Consider the following 16,484-nt stretch of genomic DNA (forward strand, 5'->3'; position numbering starts at 1 on the left):
TGGATAAGTGCATCTCCAACAACACTCAGGAAGCTCGACACCATCCAGGACAAAGCAGCCCACTTGATCAGCACCCCATCCACCACCTTAAACATCCACTCCTTCCACCACCAGTACACAGTGGTAGCAGTGTGTACCATCTACAAGATGCACTGCAGCAACTCATCAAGGCTCCTTTGACAGTACATTCCAAACCCACAACCACTACCACCTAGAAGGACAAGGTATGAGCTAAATTTTACCAGCCCTCGTGGGATATACTGAGAGCTAGGGGTGGTGGGGGGGGGGGGGGGGGGGGGCGGGAAGGGGGAGGGGGCAGGAGGCATAAAATGGTGAGGGAAGGCAGGAGGTGGGGTACCAATTAAGTGGCCAATTAAGGAACACTTCAGGCCTCTTCATGCAGCTGCTGGTATTTTCCCGACAGCAGGGGGCCATCCGCCATGTGGGGAGGCTGCCCTGTAAAAGCTGGCGGCCACCCTGCAGGCACCGGGGGAGGGACCCTCCTGATCAGGCACCCTGTGGCCCACGGCGGGCCCCCACAGTGGCAAGGATCACCCCATTGAAGGACACTCCCCTCTCCTAAAGACCAACCTCCCCACACCTCCTACCCCACCAGGGGCTGTCTGGCTGGCCCCGGCGAGTCCCATAAACTCACCTTGATTCCGGGTTCTCCTCCATGGTGACTGGCCTGGGACTGCTGTAGTCCCAGCAGTGGCCATCGCTCCTGATGGCGCTGGTGGGACGTAATAGTTGCCGGCCCTCTGGGCAGTGGCTCTGGGAAGTGAGACCTTCCCTCTTAAAGGGGCGGAAGCTCCGGCACAAGGCAGTTAACTGCCTGATTGCCATTGAATTCCATCGGGGCCTCTGAAAATGGCTAAGGCGGGGTTGCCTCTAGCTTTCCAGCTCAGCGTCAGGACCCCCACTGCAGGGACAAAATCCAGACCATGGGAACAATAACACCTGCAAGTTCCCCTCCAATTCGCACACCTTCCTGACCTGGAACTATATCACCGTTTCTTCACTGTCGCTGGGTCAAAAACCTGGAACTCCCTTCCAAACAGCACTGTTGGTGTACCTACACCATGGACTGCAGTGGTTCAAGAAGACAGTTCACCACCACCTTCTCAAGGGCAATTAGGGATGGGCAACAAATGCTGGCCTGGCCAGTGATGCTCACATCCTATGAATGAATTAAAAGAAACAATGTATAGCTGGTATAAAGATAGAAAGAAAAGAGTAGAGATACAGGGTGGTTATTCAGAGTGGGAGAAGGTGGGAAGTAGGGTCCCACAAGAATCACTGCTGAGACCACAGTTGTTCACAATTTAAGTTAACAAGATAGATTTTGTAATCAAAAGCACAATTTCTAAATTTGTGGACAACACCAAATTGGGAGTGATAATCAACAGTGAGGAGGGCTGCAATAAATTGCAAGAAGACATTAATGAACTTGAAGAGTGGGGGTCTGGAACTCACTGCCTGAAAGGGTAGTAGAGACAGAAACCCTCAACTCATTTGAAAGGCGTCTGGATATGCACTTCAACTTCCGTAACCTGCAGGGCTATGAACCAAATGCTGGAAGATGGAATTCGGCTGGGTGGCTTGTTTTTCGCCTGTGCAGACACGTGGGTCAAGTGGCCTCTTCCTGTGCCGTAAACTTTCTGTGATTCTAATTTGGCAAATAAATTTCAACACAGGTAAGTATGAGGTATTACATTTTGGTAAGAAAAATAAGGAGGTTACATATAACTTAGAAAATAAGAATTTATATGGGGTAGAGGAGTAAAGGGATCTGGAAGTACAAATAGACAAATCAATAAAAGTTATGATGCAGGTCAATAAAGGTAATAATAATAAATCAAACCAAGCACTAAGGTTTATTTTTAGAGGAATAGAATTAAAAGTAATGACGTTATGCCAAACTTGTATTGAACCTTGGTTAGCCCACACTTAGAGTACTCTGTGCAGTTCTGGTCACTACATTATAAAAAATATAAAGAAACACAGGCAAAGTTGCAAAAATGATTTACTAGAGTGATGTCGGAAATGCAAGATTATACTTTGCAGGAAAGGCTCAATATTCAGGTCTTTTTTCTTTTGAAAAGAGGAAGCTGAGGGGGTGACCTAATGGAGATCTTTAAAATTATGAAAGGTTTCGATAGACTGGATACAGAGAGAACATTTCCAATTGTGCATAAGAGCATAACTAGAGGCCATCAATATAAATGTCATTAAGAAGTCAAATTGGGGGTTCAGAAAAAACATCTTTAGCCAATGAGTGGTAAAAATGAGGAATTCGCTACCACATGGAGCGTTGAATCGAATAGAATAGATACATTTAAGGGGAGGCTAGACAAGTATATGAGGGGGAAGGGAATAGAGAGTTGTGCTGATAGAGTTAGATGAGGAAGGATGGAAGAAGGCTTGAGTGAAGCATAAACGCTTCATGGACTGATCGGGCCGAATGGCCTGTTTCTGTGCTGTATATTCTGTGTAATTCTATGTATATATATAATGTTGGCAGATTTTTGACCAGTTTTCAGGGGGAAAAATTCCATTCACCATTTTCTCCTGTATCATATCAAGACAGCACAGAGGTCTGCTTGCTAAAAATAAATTTCCATCCACAAAAAGTAAGACTTCTAATCAAAAAATGACAATTTTTCATGATAGTGAGTTTGAAATTATTCTCTTGCTGCCATATAAAGACACCTGTGCAGATTATTCAGGTTGAAAGTTGTGCTAAAAATGTCTAACGTTGGTGGGAACTGAATTTAATCGGGATGGAGTTGGACATTTTGGCTGAGGACATTGTCGGAAGCAATCAGAATCCATTAATCCCAGTCCAATCCAGAAGGAAACCATGGGAGGCTATAACATGGCATTTAAATGTGATGTTTGCACCAAAAAACCTGGCAGGTTACATGCAAAAGCTTTAATGATTTTATGAAAAGGTGCAATATAAAAATCGGCCTTTGAAGCAGTGAAGGAACGCAGAACCACAAAGTATCTTCAAACAGAGGAAACATCCTCTCACTATCTTCACCTGAAATGCTGTATTGAGTGTTGGACCTGAAGGTAAGAAACACCTGTATTGACAGAGGTAACTTTATTCCCAAGATCTATATCTCCATTACTAACGTATCATGTGCTATAACATTTGTTTATATTCAACACAACAATTTACACTGTAGAAAATGCAAGTATTAATTTAAAGTATTACCCACTGTTTATATGTGTACAGTAATATTTACCTGAGAGGATATGAAGATAGTGGTGGTGGTGCTGCAAAATGTTCCTAACTTCATTCTGTTTTCTTTATACAGATGCACAAGGAGCATCTGAATTATCCATTATTTGGGAATCACAAGTACCCCAGTGCCATCAACACTTTCAGCAATAAAAAGCAACAAAGATTTTTTAGCTCCAGTGCATGCTTCATCACAAACTGCAGCCATTAGTACATCCGTGAGTGCACCGTTATCGAATTCCTTGCACGTGAGCAATTAATAGAGTCTGACACGCCAGTGCAGTCCTTAGGGAGTGCTACACTGTTGGAGTCTTTTGAATGAGACAACAAACCAAGGTCCCATCGGCTCTCTCAGGTCTCTGTAAAAGATCCTATGGCACGATTTCAAAGAGGAGCAAGGGCTTCTTCCTGGTGTCCTGGCTAATATTTGTCCCTCAAACAACATCATTAAAAAACAAATTATCTGGTCATTAACACAATGCTGTTTTGTGGACCTTGCTGTGTGCAAATTGGCTGCCATGTTTCCAACATTGCAACAGTAACTGCACTTCCAAAGTATTTCATTGGCTGTAAAATGCTTTGGGACATGAAAGATACCATAGAAGTGCAAGTCTTCTTTGCTCTAGCGGAATTAGCACTACCAGCTAAGGAAGATGTTTTGGAAACAGCAGGTGCTTAAGCAGGGAAAGAGTAGCAATAGGATATTCATCAGACATTTGAAAAATCAGACATGAATATAGAGGAAAGATTGAAAAATACAAAAAACCACCTTGATCACAACAGCCTTTTTGATTCCAAAATGGCCGCACTGCATTGAAATTGACACAAAGAATGATCTATATGGGGTTAGTTCGGAGAAGATGTTGTGATGATGTCAGGAAAATTTGTAGACATGAGTGAAATAATTTTTTTTTATTTAGAGGTTAGGGATACCATCCAGACTGGTTTCTGGATGATTACCTTAACAATACTGCATAAAAAACTTTGGGACATGTGCAGCAGGACAATGGTGCTTATGCCACCTAACTGTTTTTGGTAATATCTAGCTCAAGCATATCTCTGCATGTACACAGGGGTCCATGTATACAGATCATTAAAATGTCAGGGACAAGAAATAATCAAAAAGGCTAATCTCTAAATATAAGGCTTTATATTTAGAGGTGAGAATATAAAGGAGAGGCAGTTTTACCACAGCAATAAAAAGCCTTAATGTTACAGACAGGTGGGAAATGATAGGGGTGGTTTCCCTTTTGCATCTCTCAACTGACCGAAGACAGTGTTTTTATTAGAAATACATTTTAATCCCTGAACATTTTAATGGTCAACAGAAAAATACCAGGTTTTCTCATTTGTTTAAAGAAAGATAAATCTGTATTATACAATATCAGAAAATATTTGCAACTTCACCCGCACTCACACGCAAACAGAGACACGCACACACAGAAGAAAAGATAGTGATTTGAAGATAACCTATATTTCGGTCTGATGGTTTTTAAAAGAGTTCACCTTGCATCCTTCCCCGGGGACAGGGGGGATGGGGGGGGGTTAAGATTTAAAAAGCGGTGCAGGCGTGTCTTTCCTTTCCCCTGCTCACAAGACAAAGCTTGAAAAGTTTCAGGAGGGCGAATGCATTGCTGCAGACTTTGTTTGTTTGGTAATAACTCAGTCACAGTTCAATGTCGAAAACCCTGGTACAATTTCTCAGGTAGGGAGTCTCAAAGCCACTTCCAGTCACTGCCTACTTGTAGTTTTGAAAATGATGTTCTTAGGCAGGGTCCTTTTTCTTCTGCTGGAGCAGATGGAATCTCTCTCTCTCCCTCCCTCTCTCTCTGGCTCTTTGTCTTTTTCTGCAAGCATATACTTTTAATAAGCTTCTTATCAGACTCCTGGTTTCTGTCATGTGACTATGGTTTTTCTTTACCATTGTTAGACAACAGGGTCTGGATGTCACCCATCTTTATTCCATTTTGATAAAGTGGAGATTTTCACACCCATTCATTTGAGTTTGAATTTGGAGACACCATGTCTGCCATACCATTGTTAACATAATTTGGTGAAGAGAGGTAGCCATCAACACAGCATTTACATTTTAATGCCTTCTCCAAGGCTGGTCCAGGCATGAAGGTTGACTCAGGGTTCTTGTAGTTTCTATGTGTATTGGCAGTACAGGATAAGGTCACCTGACCTCTCAACTCCATCTTGTTTTTCAGGAAAAGTGTCCATCTGTGGGTTTGTTTTATAAGTTCATTATATAGTTCATAATTTCTCGATGCATGAGTGTGACACTAGTTAGACCATCTCTGGAGTATCATGTACAGTTCTTAGAAAGGATATGTTGGCCTTGGGAGGAGTGCAGAGCAGTTCACCAGAATGTTGCCAGGGCTCCAAGCATTAAACTATGAGTAGTGATTTCATGAATTAAGGGCTGCAAAATGGCACTGATGAAAATGAAAAGCCTAGATGTTATATTAATTTATGTAGTATAGCAATATTATGTACTTATTCCATATAATTCAATATATAAACACTACAACATCACACTCAATATGCAGTCCTACATTGTACATGCATAGTGATGTGGTATCCTCCTGCAGGAGCTATGAAAAACATAAGGAATTCAAGGTAGCTGTATCTTTATCCATGATGGGAAGGGTTGTGGACTTGAGTGGACCAATATCTGGATCTGCAGCAAGCAAATTTCAGTGATGGCCTCCCTGCTGAACCTGCCCAATGTAGCCTTCCACCTATTCTCACACAGGTTTAATGTCAGGTTTCTTTGCAGAAAGAATAACCACAGTAGAAATTCCAAGCTAAATCATCTTCCTCAATCACAAAAGCTTAGGAAGTTGTTGATAAGCTATATTTGAGTGGTTCCAAATTCCACGGCAGTCAGTAATCTGAATCAAGGAGAGAGAATATCACGCTCAATAATGACTTTAATAAACATCATGTTAATAATTAAAAATAATTAACGCCCTCACTAAGTACTGTGTGGTTCTTTGTTAAAAGTTTCTGCACACCTTTATTACTGTCCCAATGTCGTACAAAGGAGATATGTTCATTAATTTTAATTTGATTTATGTTATTGATTGCTGGGATTTCAAGTAAACAGAAAAGTTTTCTTAAAGAGAATGATATCCGGCTAAAGACCAGTTTTAGTCATCAATTTATATATTGTGAAAACTAATGATTGTTTTCATCTCGTCAAAAATCAGATTTATGTATTTTTGTAATATTGTAAAGTATTGTGGAAGGTTTTAGCAGAATCCTTACACCTTCATTTCAAGAATTATTTTCAATTTACTTTATGCAAACGATGCTTGATGTTATTGTGATAGCCACATCAGCTCACCTGTATCTAATGGCCTTACATATATACCTAGGAGCCAAGTTTAACTTTCAACGGAGGCAAAAAACAGACGATTATGAATTGGCCACATTGAAGTTAATGAGAAACAAAATCAGGATGGGTGTATAAAGGGCAGCTGATCTGCAAATGCCTGTTTCATGCCCCCTCCCCACATTTCCTGAAAATAAAATTGCACCTCCTTTACTGCATTTTAGCTATTACATAGGAGAGCAACCTCTTTATATATTACACATTAAATGTTTGGTGGATGATGTGTGGACTATATTCTATATTTATATATTTAAATCCCTTCTTGGTCTCACCCATCCCTGTCTCTCCAACCTCCTCCAACTTTATTATCCCATCCCCAAAATATCTGCTCTAACTCTTGTTTATCCTCACCCTCCTTTCACTCACCAATGGTAGCTGACTTACTAGGCCCCATCCTCTGGAATGACTTCCCTAAACTCCTTACCTCCCTCTCCTCCCACGTCTTTGACCAAGCGTTTGATCAGGCCTTCTAATATCTCTTTTGTCTCAGCACTGGTTTATTGCTGACTACACCTCTTAAGCTGTTTATCTGCATGAAGTTGCTACATAAATGCAAGTTATTGTTGTTGCAATATGCCTCAGGAAACCAAAGTGTGCATCTCCTGAATGTAAGGATGAAATGATGAGATAAGTAATACTTGAATATGGCTCTCTTATTTTGTCATACAATGGAATTGGGAAAGGTCTAACAAGCTAGGTTTCTTTCCCAGCATGTAGCTGCCAGGGGTACTAACGGGGTAGTTATTTCACCTTTTATTTGAAAAAGGTTTTTGCATTTTGAATCTGTTGTACTGCAAACAGTATTATACAGATAGACACAGGCAGGCCCATGTGATTTGAAAGTTTTCCTTCTGAATTGATTTCTGTTCTAATATCCACCACCAGTGCTGACAAACCCATTGTAAATCAATTTTAATTGTAGGGAAGATTCTTTTTCCAGAAAAAAAAATGCCCCACAAAACACATCAGAAAATTCAAAAAAAATTGAGCGCTCTCAACTCTTAACTCTGGGAAATGTTTGCTCTGTTATTCACCTGCTTAAAAATGGACAGGATTCAGCACAATGCTCAGAGGTAACAATGCAGCCTGTAGAAGCTAACTATCTAGATTCACATCCCAAAAAGGAGAAATCATTGCAAAGTCATCTAAACATATATATTGCAAATGCGTGTTGAACATTTTTCTACAACACGTCCTTTTCTTGTTAATTAATGTTTGTGTATGTGTTATAACAATAGCTGGTAAGTTTTCATGGAACCAGAGTGAAAAATCTTAAGCCAAACCTGCATGTCATATCAGCTTTAAGGGTGCAAACATAATGCCTAAAAAGCAATTTCTTGTATAAAGATCTCTAGAAGAACAGAAATATGACAAGAATGTTGCTATTATTTTCATAAATTTAGAACATATACTTTATTCCCTTGGAGGGATACCTATGTCCTGTCCAAGCTTTCATTTATTCCTGTTCATCTAAATCAGGTTTAAGTGCAGCTTATCCTCTGATACCAGTGGCAGCTTTTCCTAAACTTCTTCAATTCAGATATTGATCAATGGAATAAGGTCATTGAGCAGCTGGGAACACCTTCCCCAGAGTTCATGAAGAAATTGCAGCCCACTGTTCGTAACTATGTGGAGAATAGACCCAAGTACACAGGACACACTTTTCCGAAGCTGTTCCCAGACTGCCTCTTCCCAGCAGACTCAGAGCACAATAAATTAAAAGGTAAGACACAAGAGTAATTACTAGTCTTTATTCATTTGTAAGAACGATTTGGCTGACATAAACCAAAGGAATGCTTGAATGGAATCTATAAGTATCTGAATTGAAACTCAAACCCAAACCTACATGTTTTTAAATTTGCTCTCACAAGTTACCTCATTTTAGTGACCTTTTTCTGCCACATGAATATCTCTTATCAATTGCCACTTTTTACATTTTCTAAACATGGTTCATAAACCCCCACAATCTTGTAGCTGCTGTTGGTGAGCATGTTTGATTTATTACAGTGCGGTGAAATTAAAATGAAACAGAAAAGGTGGGAAATATACAGCAGGGATGCCAGCAGCTGTAAATATAAGACAGGTGCCACTCTTCATCAAAGTGTAAGGTGATTACAGAGATTCAGTATGATTTTGTGAAAGGGAATTCCACTTCCCAATTTTCATGAGGTTAAAGTTGCAATCCTAGCCAGCCAGGAATGTAGCCTTGCCCCAAGGCAATCGGCCAGAACTCAGATACATTAAATAAAAACAGCAAGTGCTGGAAATACTCAGCAGGTGTGGCAGCATCTGGGGAGAGAGAAACAGAGTTAACGTTTTGGGTCTGTGACCTTTCATCAGAACTCACAGGTCACAGACCTGAAACATTAACTCTGCTTCTCTTTCTACAGGTGCTGCCAGACCTGCTGAGTATTTCCCGCACTTGTTTTTATTTCAGATTTCCAGCATCTGCAGTATTTTGCTTTTATCCCAGATATACCAAGTCCAGGCTGAATCACCAGTTTCGGTTGGGGTCTGGGTGGGACTGACCCTCTCTTCACCCCCAGGATGGCCTCTGATGTTGCCGCGGCCATGGCCAGGGCAAGGGAATTTCAAAGCCAGGACCTGCCATCATGATGAATCTAATGTGCAGGTTGGGATGGAGCCTCTGTTTACAAGATTGTTGAGCAGCTGCAAATAACTTCCCAGAGTTCAACACACTACAGGTTGTTTGAGTAGTAAAAATGGGGCCCACCTGTGGATTGAGGTCTGAGTCCTGACCTGGACCCCAGTCATGTCCACTTCACTTTTTAACAACACCTTTATAAAGGGAGCCAAGGGAGCAATGTTTAAAAACGTTCATAGCCAGTGGTGCCAACTGCAGCCTTTCTAACTGGTTAGTGCTGCTTTTGCCACATCCCCTCCCCCAGCAACTTTCTCTTACAGATGCCCGAGATACACTCATGATGATATGGGTGCACAACACTAGTGTTGTTATTGGGTGACCTCTTCTTGACCCCAGCAGGGTCAGGGGCAGAGGTGATCAGCATCCACTCCCCTGCACTTCCATCAGCAGTGCAGGGCTGAGGATTTTCAGCTGTCATGTCTACTCAAACTAATAGAGGTTTTGAATAATGAGATGGCGCCAGTGCATAGAGAAAATCAATGAATGAAGCAATTTGTAGTAGACATTTGGCCAGGTTCCACCCTAGAGGCTACATTACAAGCCAAATATGAAGGCACATAGAGCTAGAGGTGATATTGTGCATGGACAGGAAATTGACTGAGATTTGGGAAATACATTAATATGTTTTGCAGCCAGCCAAGCCAGAGATCTTCTGTCCAAAATGTTGGTAATTGACCCTGCCAAACGGATATCTGTGGATGAAGCTTTACAGCACCCATATATTAATGTCTGGTATGATCCAGCTGAAGTTGAGGCGGTAAGTCCTGATGTTTTTTTCTCTCCAATAAATGACATTGTATTCACAGTAAGTGATACCTAAGATCACAACATAAATACTGAAAAGGAATTTAATGCATCTTATCCTAATCGTCCAGAAAGGTGAACCGATGTGTCCATCACAGCATCCAATTGGCTCTTCAATGATGCTATGGGCTAGATTTTCCTCTACTATACCACCCACAGTATGGGAATATAGTAGTAGAGGAGCAGAGAAAATGAGTTGGGCAGGCCTTCCGGCATATCACCCCCTTCCAAATGCCCCCTCAGATTCCGTTGCACCCCCACCAGTGATCTCGGCATCAACCCTCCGCTTGCCCCTTATACCTTATTTACATGATATTGGGGAGAGGTCAGGTAGAAAAACCAACTTTCTTAGCACAATATTACCAACCTCAAGTAAGACCTGCAAAGGGTCAACATGTTGGTATTGGACACTCATGCCACTTTCTTCATCCCTCCCATACAGGATGGGGGAATCTCAGAGAAACACCTTCCTCCTCCATGAGTGGAGGAGGTGCAGGCATGCCGGAGTGATGTTTTTTAAAGCTGACCAAATGGACTTTTGTCTTTTTCCTAATTGCAATCAACCACTCTGCGATTGTCATTCAGAAACTAGCAACGTAGGCCCCACTTCCACCAGGACCAGTGCTGGCAAGCAACGTACACCTGCTTGATGTTAGGGGAAAAGGACATGAAACTGAAAAGGTTTTCAGAGGGTTTCCTGCCAGCCTGCTTCCTCTTCTGAAGTGAGCACTAGGGGAATTTTGCAAACCGAATATTTAGTTCCTTGCCTTCCCATATTACGCAATATTGGGCAGGATTTTTATCTCCCGCTAGGGCTTGGACTGGAGCTGTGTGGAAGCTAAAATAGCCCCTCCGCTGGCGTGCCGGTTCCCTGACTCCATTCCATCCCGGGACATGGGCGTAGGCGGGATGTTGGGGTGGCAGGGCTACCCGCCTGCACGGGGTGGGTAGCCGAGGCGGCTTTTAAGGAGCCCATTGAGGCCAATTAAAGCGGGCCAACTGGGATTTTCCAGTTGCCCTTCAGGTTCCCACAGGCAACGAGGGCCAGTTTAGAGGCCCTCTCTGTCTGGCTGGGTGCTGCAGAAGCCTCAAGTCACCCTGTAGATAAGCCCCCCCACCCACCACCTCTCTCCCTACCTTCCCCCCCCCCCCCACCCCCAAACCCCCACAATAGTGGGGTCTGGCTGCAAAACACATTTTTTAATTCAAACTTTGAAAACGTAGGAGAGTGGACATCTCCATTTTGAAGTGTCCTCCTCCTTATATATCTGCCATCACAGCCTGCTATTCTTTTCAAGCTGGACAGTCTCTGATTAGCCCTCCAGCTTTGAGAGCCCACCCACCATCCTTAATTGGGCGGTGAGCCCACCCTCTAACCATTATTTGGATGCTCCAGGGAAAATCCCAAAGAATGGTTGTTTCCCCCCAGGGGCGGATTCGGGACTTGGAAATGGTCCTGACCTGTTTCCCATGCCTGGAGAGAAAATCCTGCCCTTTATGTCACCAGATGACAGGAATTTCTAACTCACATTGAGCCCAGTGTGTGTTTGTCCATTATGCATGAATCAGATATTTTTCTCCTTGAATTGACTTGTGTTTTTTTTAAACTGTTTTATGCCCATCCCAAGAGATTACATGACCATTAATGAAAGGGAACATTGCTGCTTCCTGTCTGGGACATGGGGATGGTTTAAAATCAGGCGTATTGTGTGTTACATGAAATAATGTCTCCATTCTAAAAATGGCATATCCTCTCATTCACTGTAAGTGATACAATGAGAGATCTGCTAACGCTAAATAATTTATTTTGAACTGAACATCTTTGCCAAATTCAAAGTTTTGCAGAATCACAACATAAAACATTAAATTCCAAGGGATAACTATAAAAAAGCTGCTCAAAGCAACCACTGATTATTGACAATCTTTTGTTCACAATACTTGCCTCTGTCCTAAAAAGAACCATGCTTAAGTTATTTTCACAGGAGAAGTGGTGGTTTTATTCACTTATAAAAGCAATTCATCAATCAGAGCATTATTTATTGGCTTGTTGTAGCATTTTTTCTGGAAATTTGTCAATTATACACAAGGTAGTAAAATAACCTGCTGTTCGACAGCAAAATGTAACTGTATCTCATTTTCCTATTGCTTCATATTGTCCCATTGGACCTGAGTCCCGACAAAATGCAGTGACAGTTGGAAATATAAACCCGAATGACAATATCCTATTGGCAACAAGAGAAGAAACTCATCTGGGTAGCAAAACAGAATCATATCAGGGAGCATAGAATTACATCACAGAAAGGTTGGGTATGTTGTAAATAACTGGGTGAGGATAGTGTACTATAGAGGTGTAACAATGTGGCAATCTAGATGGCTTTAAAAACCATTTAAGCTTCACTCTTTGGCTTTCTAACATCTCTTAAGGTTTTGTAGCACACTCAAATCCAGGCATTTTTTTTTCTTTTCTCGAGGGGTCAGGATTTGATTGTTACTTCCCTTTGATTAGCCCAGAAGTTGTCTGAAAGTGACATGCATTATTCAAGAAACTGTCAGATGAATCAATATCTCCATTCACTGTATATCAGTATTCACAAACTGTCAGCTGCTTTCCGAACAGTTACTGAGTATTTTGAAAAAGAAAAATAATTTGTTAAGTAAGGTATCAATGTAAAATTAGTTTTTCAAGTAATTCTTAAAAGACTCAGCACCAACATCACTTTTGACAATCAAGCAGGGAGCTCCGATGGTAAAGTCAGAATGTAGCTGAGTCAATTCCTGCCGAGTTAGCCAATCTCAGCTGAATTTGCAGTTGGGATACCACAATTGACCATAGTGTCCTTGGACTCCTCCAGGGTTGTGCTCCTGATTGGTATCCTGTGAAATCTGCTGCACAATGCACCTCTGTGAAAGTTAGGGCAAGGATGAGATTGGACCTGGGCTTGATGCCTCACCTGGAATACCCACACACACTGTCTAAGCTCATGCAGGAAGACTGGTCACTTGGACAAATTGTTTGCTGCTTTGAAGCCATATCCCAGTAGAAGTCAATGCCTTTATCAGAGGAGAAAAAGGGGAATTTGCTTCAAATTACACCGTTTTCAAGATTCAGGTGGAGGTACTGCTCAGCATTCAATCTGCCCATTGAAAATGGGTGTTAAAAGCTACCAATGTCTTTCCTCACAAGGAAGAGGTATGGTATACAGTTACTTTGTTTTTTTGAACAGCCATTATTCTCTCAGAGGGGGAGGGATTGATGAAGAAGATCAAACTATTAATGCCAGGGAGTTCAGCTGGCACAAAAAACAGACTGGCTGCTCCCCTTATTATATATACCTCATTATATCTACAGGTCCTGGCATATATATCCTGGAATAAGCAAGAGGAATTGTCTCTGCAGACTGTGCCATCTACTCTAAAATAACCTGCAACCTTCACCGTAGGTATATTTCAGTGATGGTGGCAAAGCCATCTCCTCCCTTACCTGTTATGCCTGTGTATTCTTGCAGGCTAGCTTGGGAATCACCTGCAGTATCAAACAATTTACTGTCCATAGATGTATCAAGCAAGTGACTGATGCTTTGATCATTTTTATCTTCTTTCTGACTGAATAGCAACAACAGCATGACATGGCTTTCCAGTATCAGTGCATTGCTGCATTTCCCAACACCAACAAAACTGCTGTAAGCACAAACTGAAATAAGGACTAATGTACTGATTCTGTGTATCAGTGCAATTAAGTTGCCAAATTAGGCAGTTAAGGGAGAAGCAGTCACTATTGCTATTGTTGCTAATGTGATGCATTAATCTGGCCCAAAAGGAACAGATGTTCCTGGAGGGGCTGCAGTAACAAAGCTAGAGTTCTCATTCACAGGTCAGTTGTTGCCTATTTCCTTCAGCATTCTAGGTTTTTTGGCATAATGGGAACTACATTTAGTGCGACTCTAGCACCGGGCATGGCATAGGAGGATCAACAAAATGGAAGGGGTCATCGACAGTGCTATCAAGCAGCACTTGGTCAGCAATAACCTACTCACTGACTCTCAGTTTGGGTTCCGCCAGGGCCACTCAGCTCCTGACCTCATTACAGCCTTGGTTCAAACATGGACAAAAGAGTTGAGCTCCAGAGGTGAGGTGAGAGTGACTGCCCTTGACATCAAGGCAGCATTTGACTGAAAATTAGCATCAAGCAGCCTGAACAAACCTGGAGTCAATGAGAATCAGGGGGAAAACTCTCCGCTGTTTGGAGTCATGCCTATCACAAAGGGAGATGATTGTGATTGTTGGAGGCCAATCATCTCAGTCCCAGGACATCACTGCAGGAGTTCCTCAGGGTAGTGTCCTAGGCCCAACCATCTTCAGCTGCTTCATCAATGACCTTCCCTCCATCATAAGGTCAGATGTGGGGATGTTCGCTGATGATTGCACAATGTTCAGCACCATTCGTGATTCCTCATTTACTGAAGCAGTCTGTGTAGAAATGCAACAAGACCTGGACAATATCCAGGCTTGGGCTGATAAGTGGCAAGTAACATTCACGCCACACTAGTGCCAGGCAATGACCATCTCCAACAAGAGAGAACCTAACCATCTCCCCTTTACATTCAATGGCATTATTATTGCTGAATCCCCCACTATCAACATCCTGGGGGTCACCATTGACCAGAAACATAACTGGACCAGCCACATAAACGCTGTGGCTACAAGAGCAGGTCAGAGGCTGGGAATATTGCGGTGATTAACTCACGTCCTGTCTCCCCAATGCCTGTCCACAAGGCACAAGTCAGGAGTATGATGGAATACTCTCCACTTGCCAGGATGGGTGCAGCTCCAACAATACTCAAGACGCTCGACACCATCCAGGACAAAGCAGCCCGCTTGATTGGCACCCCATCCATCACCTTCAACACTCACTCCCTCCACCACTGTGCACAGTGGCAGCAGTGTGAACCATCTACAAGATGCACTGCAGCAATGCACCAAAGTTCCTTCGACAGCACCTTCCAAACCTGCGACCTCTTCCACCTAGAAGGACAAGAGCAGCAGAAGCATGGGAACACCACCACCTACAAGTTCCCCTCCAAGCCACACACCATCCTTCCTTGGAACTGCATTGCTGTTCCTTCACTGTCACTTGATCAAAATCCTGGAACTCCCTTTTTAACAGCGCTGTGGGTGTACCTACACCCCAAGGACTGCAGCAGTTCAAGAAGGCAGCTCACCACCACCTTCTCAAGGGCAATTAGGGATGGGCAATAAATGTGGGCCTAGCCAGCGACACCCACATCCCAGAAACAAATAAAAAAAACAAAAGCAGGAAAGGGCTGTCAGTGGTGTCAGGTGGCATACATTGTCTCAAGTCCTGCTGCTCTACTACAGGTGTGTCAGCCTGGTAATGACAGTAGAGATGTGACTAAGGAGGCTGACACTTACCATGGCAGAGAAGTGCAATATCCTTCAGGAAGATCACTGTACAATAAGTAACATGGCTAGAGCAGCTAAAGTTAGTGTGTCCCTCAGTTTTATGTATCGGGCTATTTCTCGTCTTATACTGGGGACATTTCGGGGCGGTGGGGAGGGTCAGAAAATCACCAAACTTTCAGTGCACTCCAGCCTCAACTCGAACAGCATGAATATAAGGTGGCATTCAGATAAGTCAGTCTGGAAATAACTCCTAATGGGCTCTTATAACAAGCAGAACCTCTGCCCGTTCCTTAAAAGGCCACTCCCGTAGGAAGGTGTGCGGATTTCCTACTTCAGGAGATCTGGTGACATGGCGTAGGAGCAGATCAGGATAGGACCAGCAACCAGCACAACCAGCGAAGATGGAATACTAGCCTGCCAAAGCATGATTGTGGTCCTGTAAGATGGGATCATGGACTGGACCCTTGAAGAGCAACATCATTGTTTAAACTTTTTTTAAAAATGCAGTTGCTCTATAAAGCAGCTGTTGGGAGCAATTCTACTTTTCCTGCCCCCCGCCCATGACAATAGTCAGGAGACCTTTTGGAATGTTGTGGTGATGGGTACCTGAGATGTGCCTGTAGTGATACGGGCATATTGCCATTGTGCATAATTGGGTTGACCTCTCCCTGACTCTACAAACTCCAGCAAGGTCAGTGCAAGGGGTCACCAGTGGGCACATCCAGCATTTACCCCAGGATGCACCTCATCCACCGAGGTTTTGAATCCTCCTACTGTATACGGATGTTTCAAGAGAGTCTCAGATGCATTATTCAGCGGGGCCTGAAACTTCATAATTTTTGCCTCTGACCAACATAATTTCACAGAGTTTCCCCAGTGCCCAATGGTAAAATGACAGCAATTGACCAGTTGAGGCCATTGAATATTTTAAAGTTAAGATTGAA

General features: G+C 42.7%; 1 protein-coding gene across 6 annotated transcripts in view; it reads left to right on the forward strand.

Moving 5' to 3' along the window:
* mapk10 (mitogen-activated protein kinase 10) overlaps nt 1-16,484 on the forward strand; it is a 260,364-nt gene that overhangs the window by 224,079 nt on the left and 19,801 nt on the right. For 4 of the 6 annotated variants that reach the window (XM_068014958.1, XM_068014895.1, XM_068014977.1 and 1 more), the window contains 2 exons: nt 8,191-8,373; nt 9,948-10,072. In XM_068014958.1, the coding sequence (XP_067871059.1) occupies nt 8,191-8,373; nt 9,948-10,072 (308 nt within the window). Of the gene's footprint in view, nt 1-8,190; nt 8,374-9,947; nt 10,077-16,484 lie in introns of all 6 variants that reach the window. The other 2 variants (XM_068015005.1, XM_068014997.1) reach the window with 2 other exon arrangements.

Source organism: Heterodontus francisci, chromosome 1 (genome assembly GCF_036365525.1).
Source record: "Heterodontus francisci isolate sHetFra1 chromosome 1, sHetFra1.hap1, whole genome shotgun sequence".
Classification (NCBI taxonomy): domain Eukaryota; kingdom Metazoa; phylum Chordata; class Chondrichthyes; order Heterodontiformes; family Heterodontidae; genus Heterodontus; species Heterodontus francisci.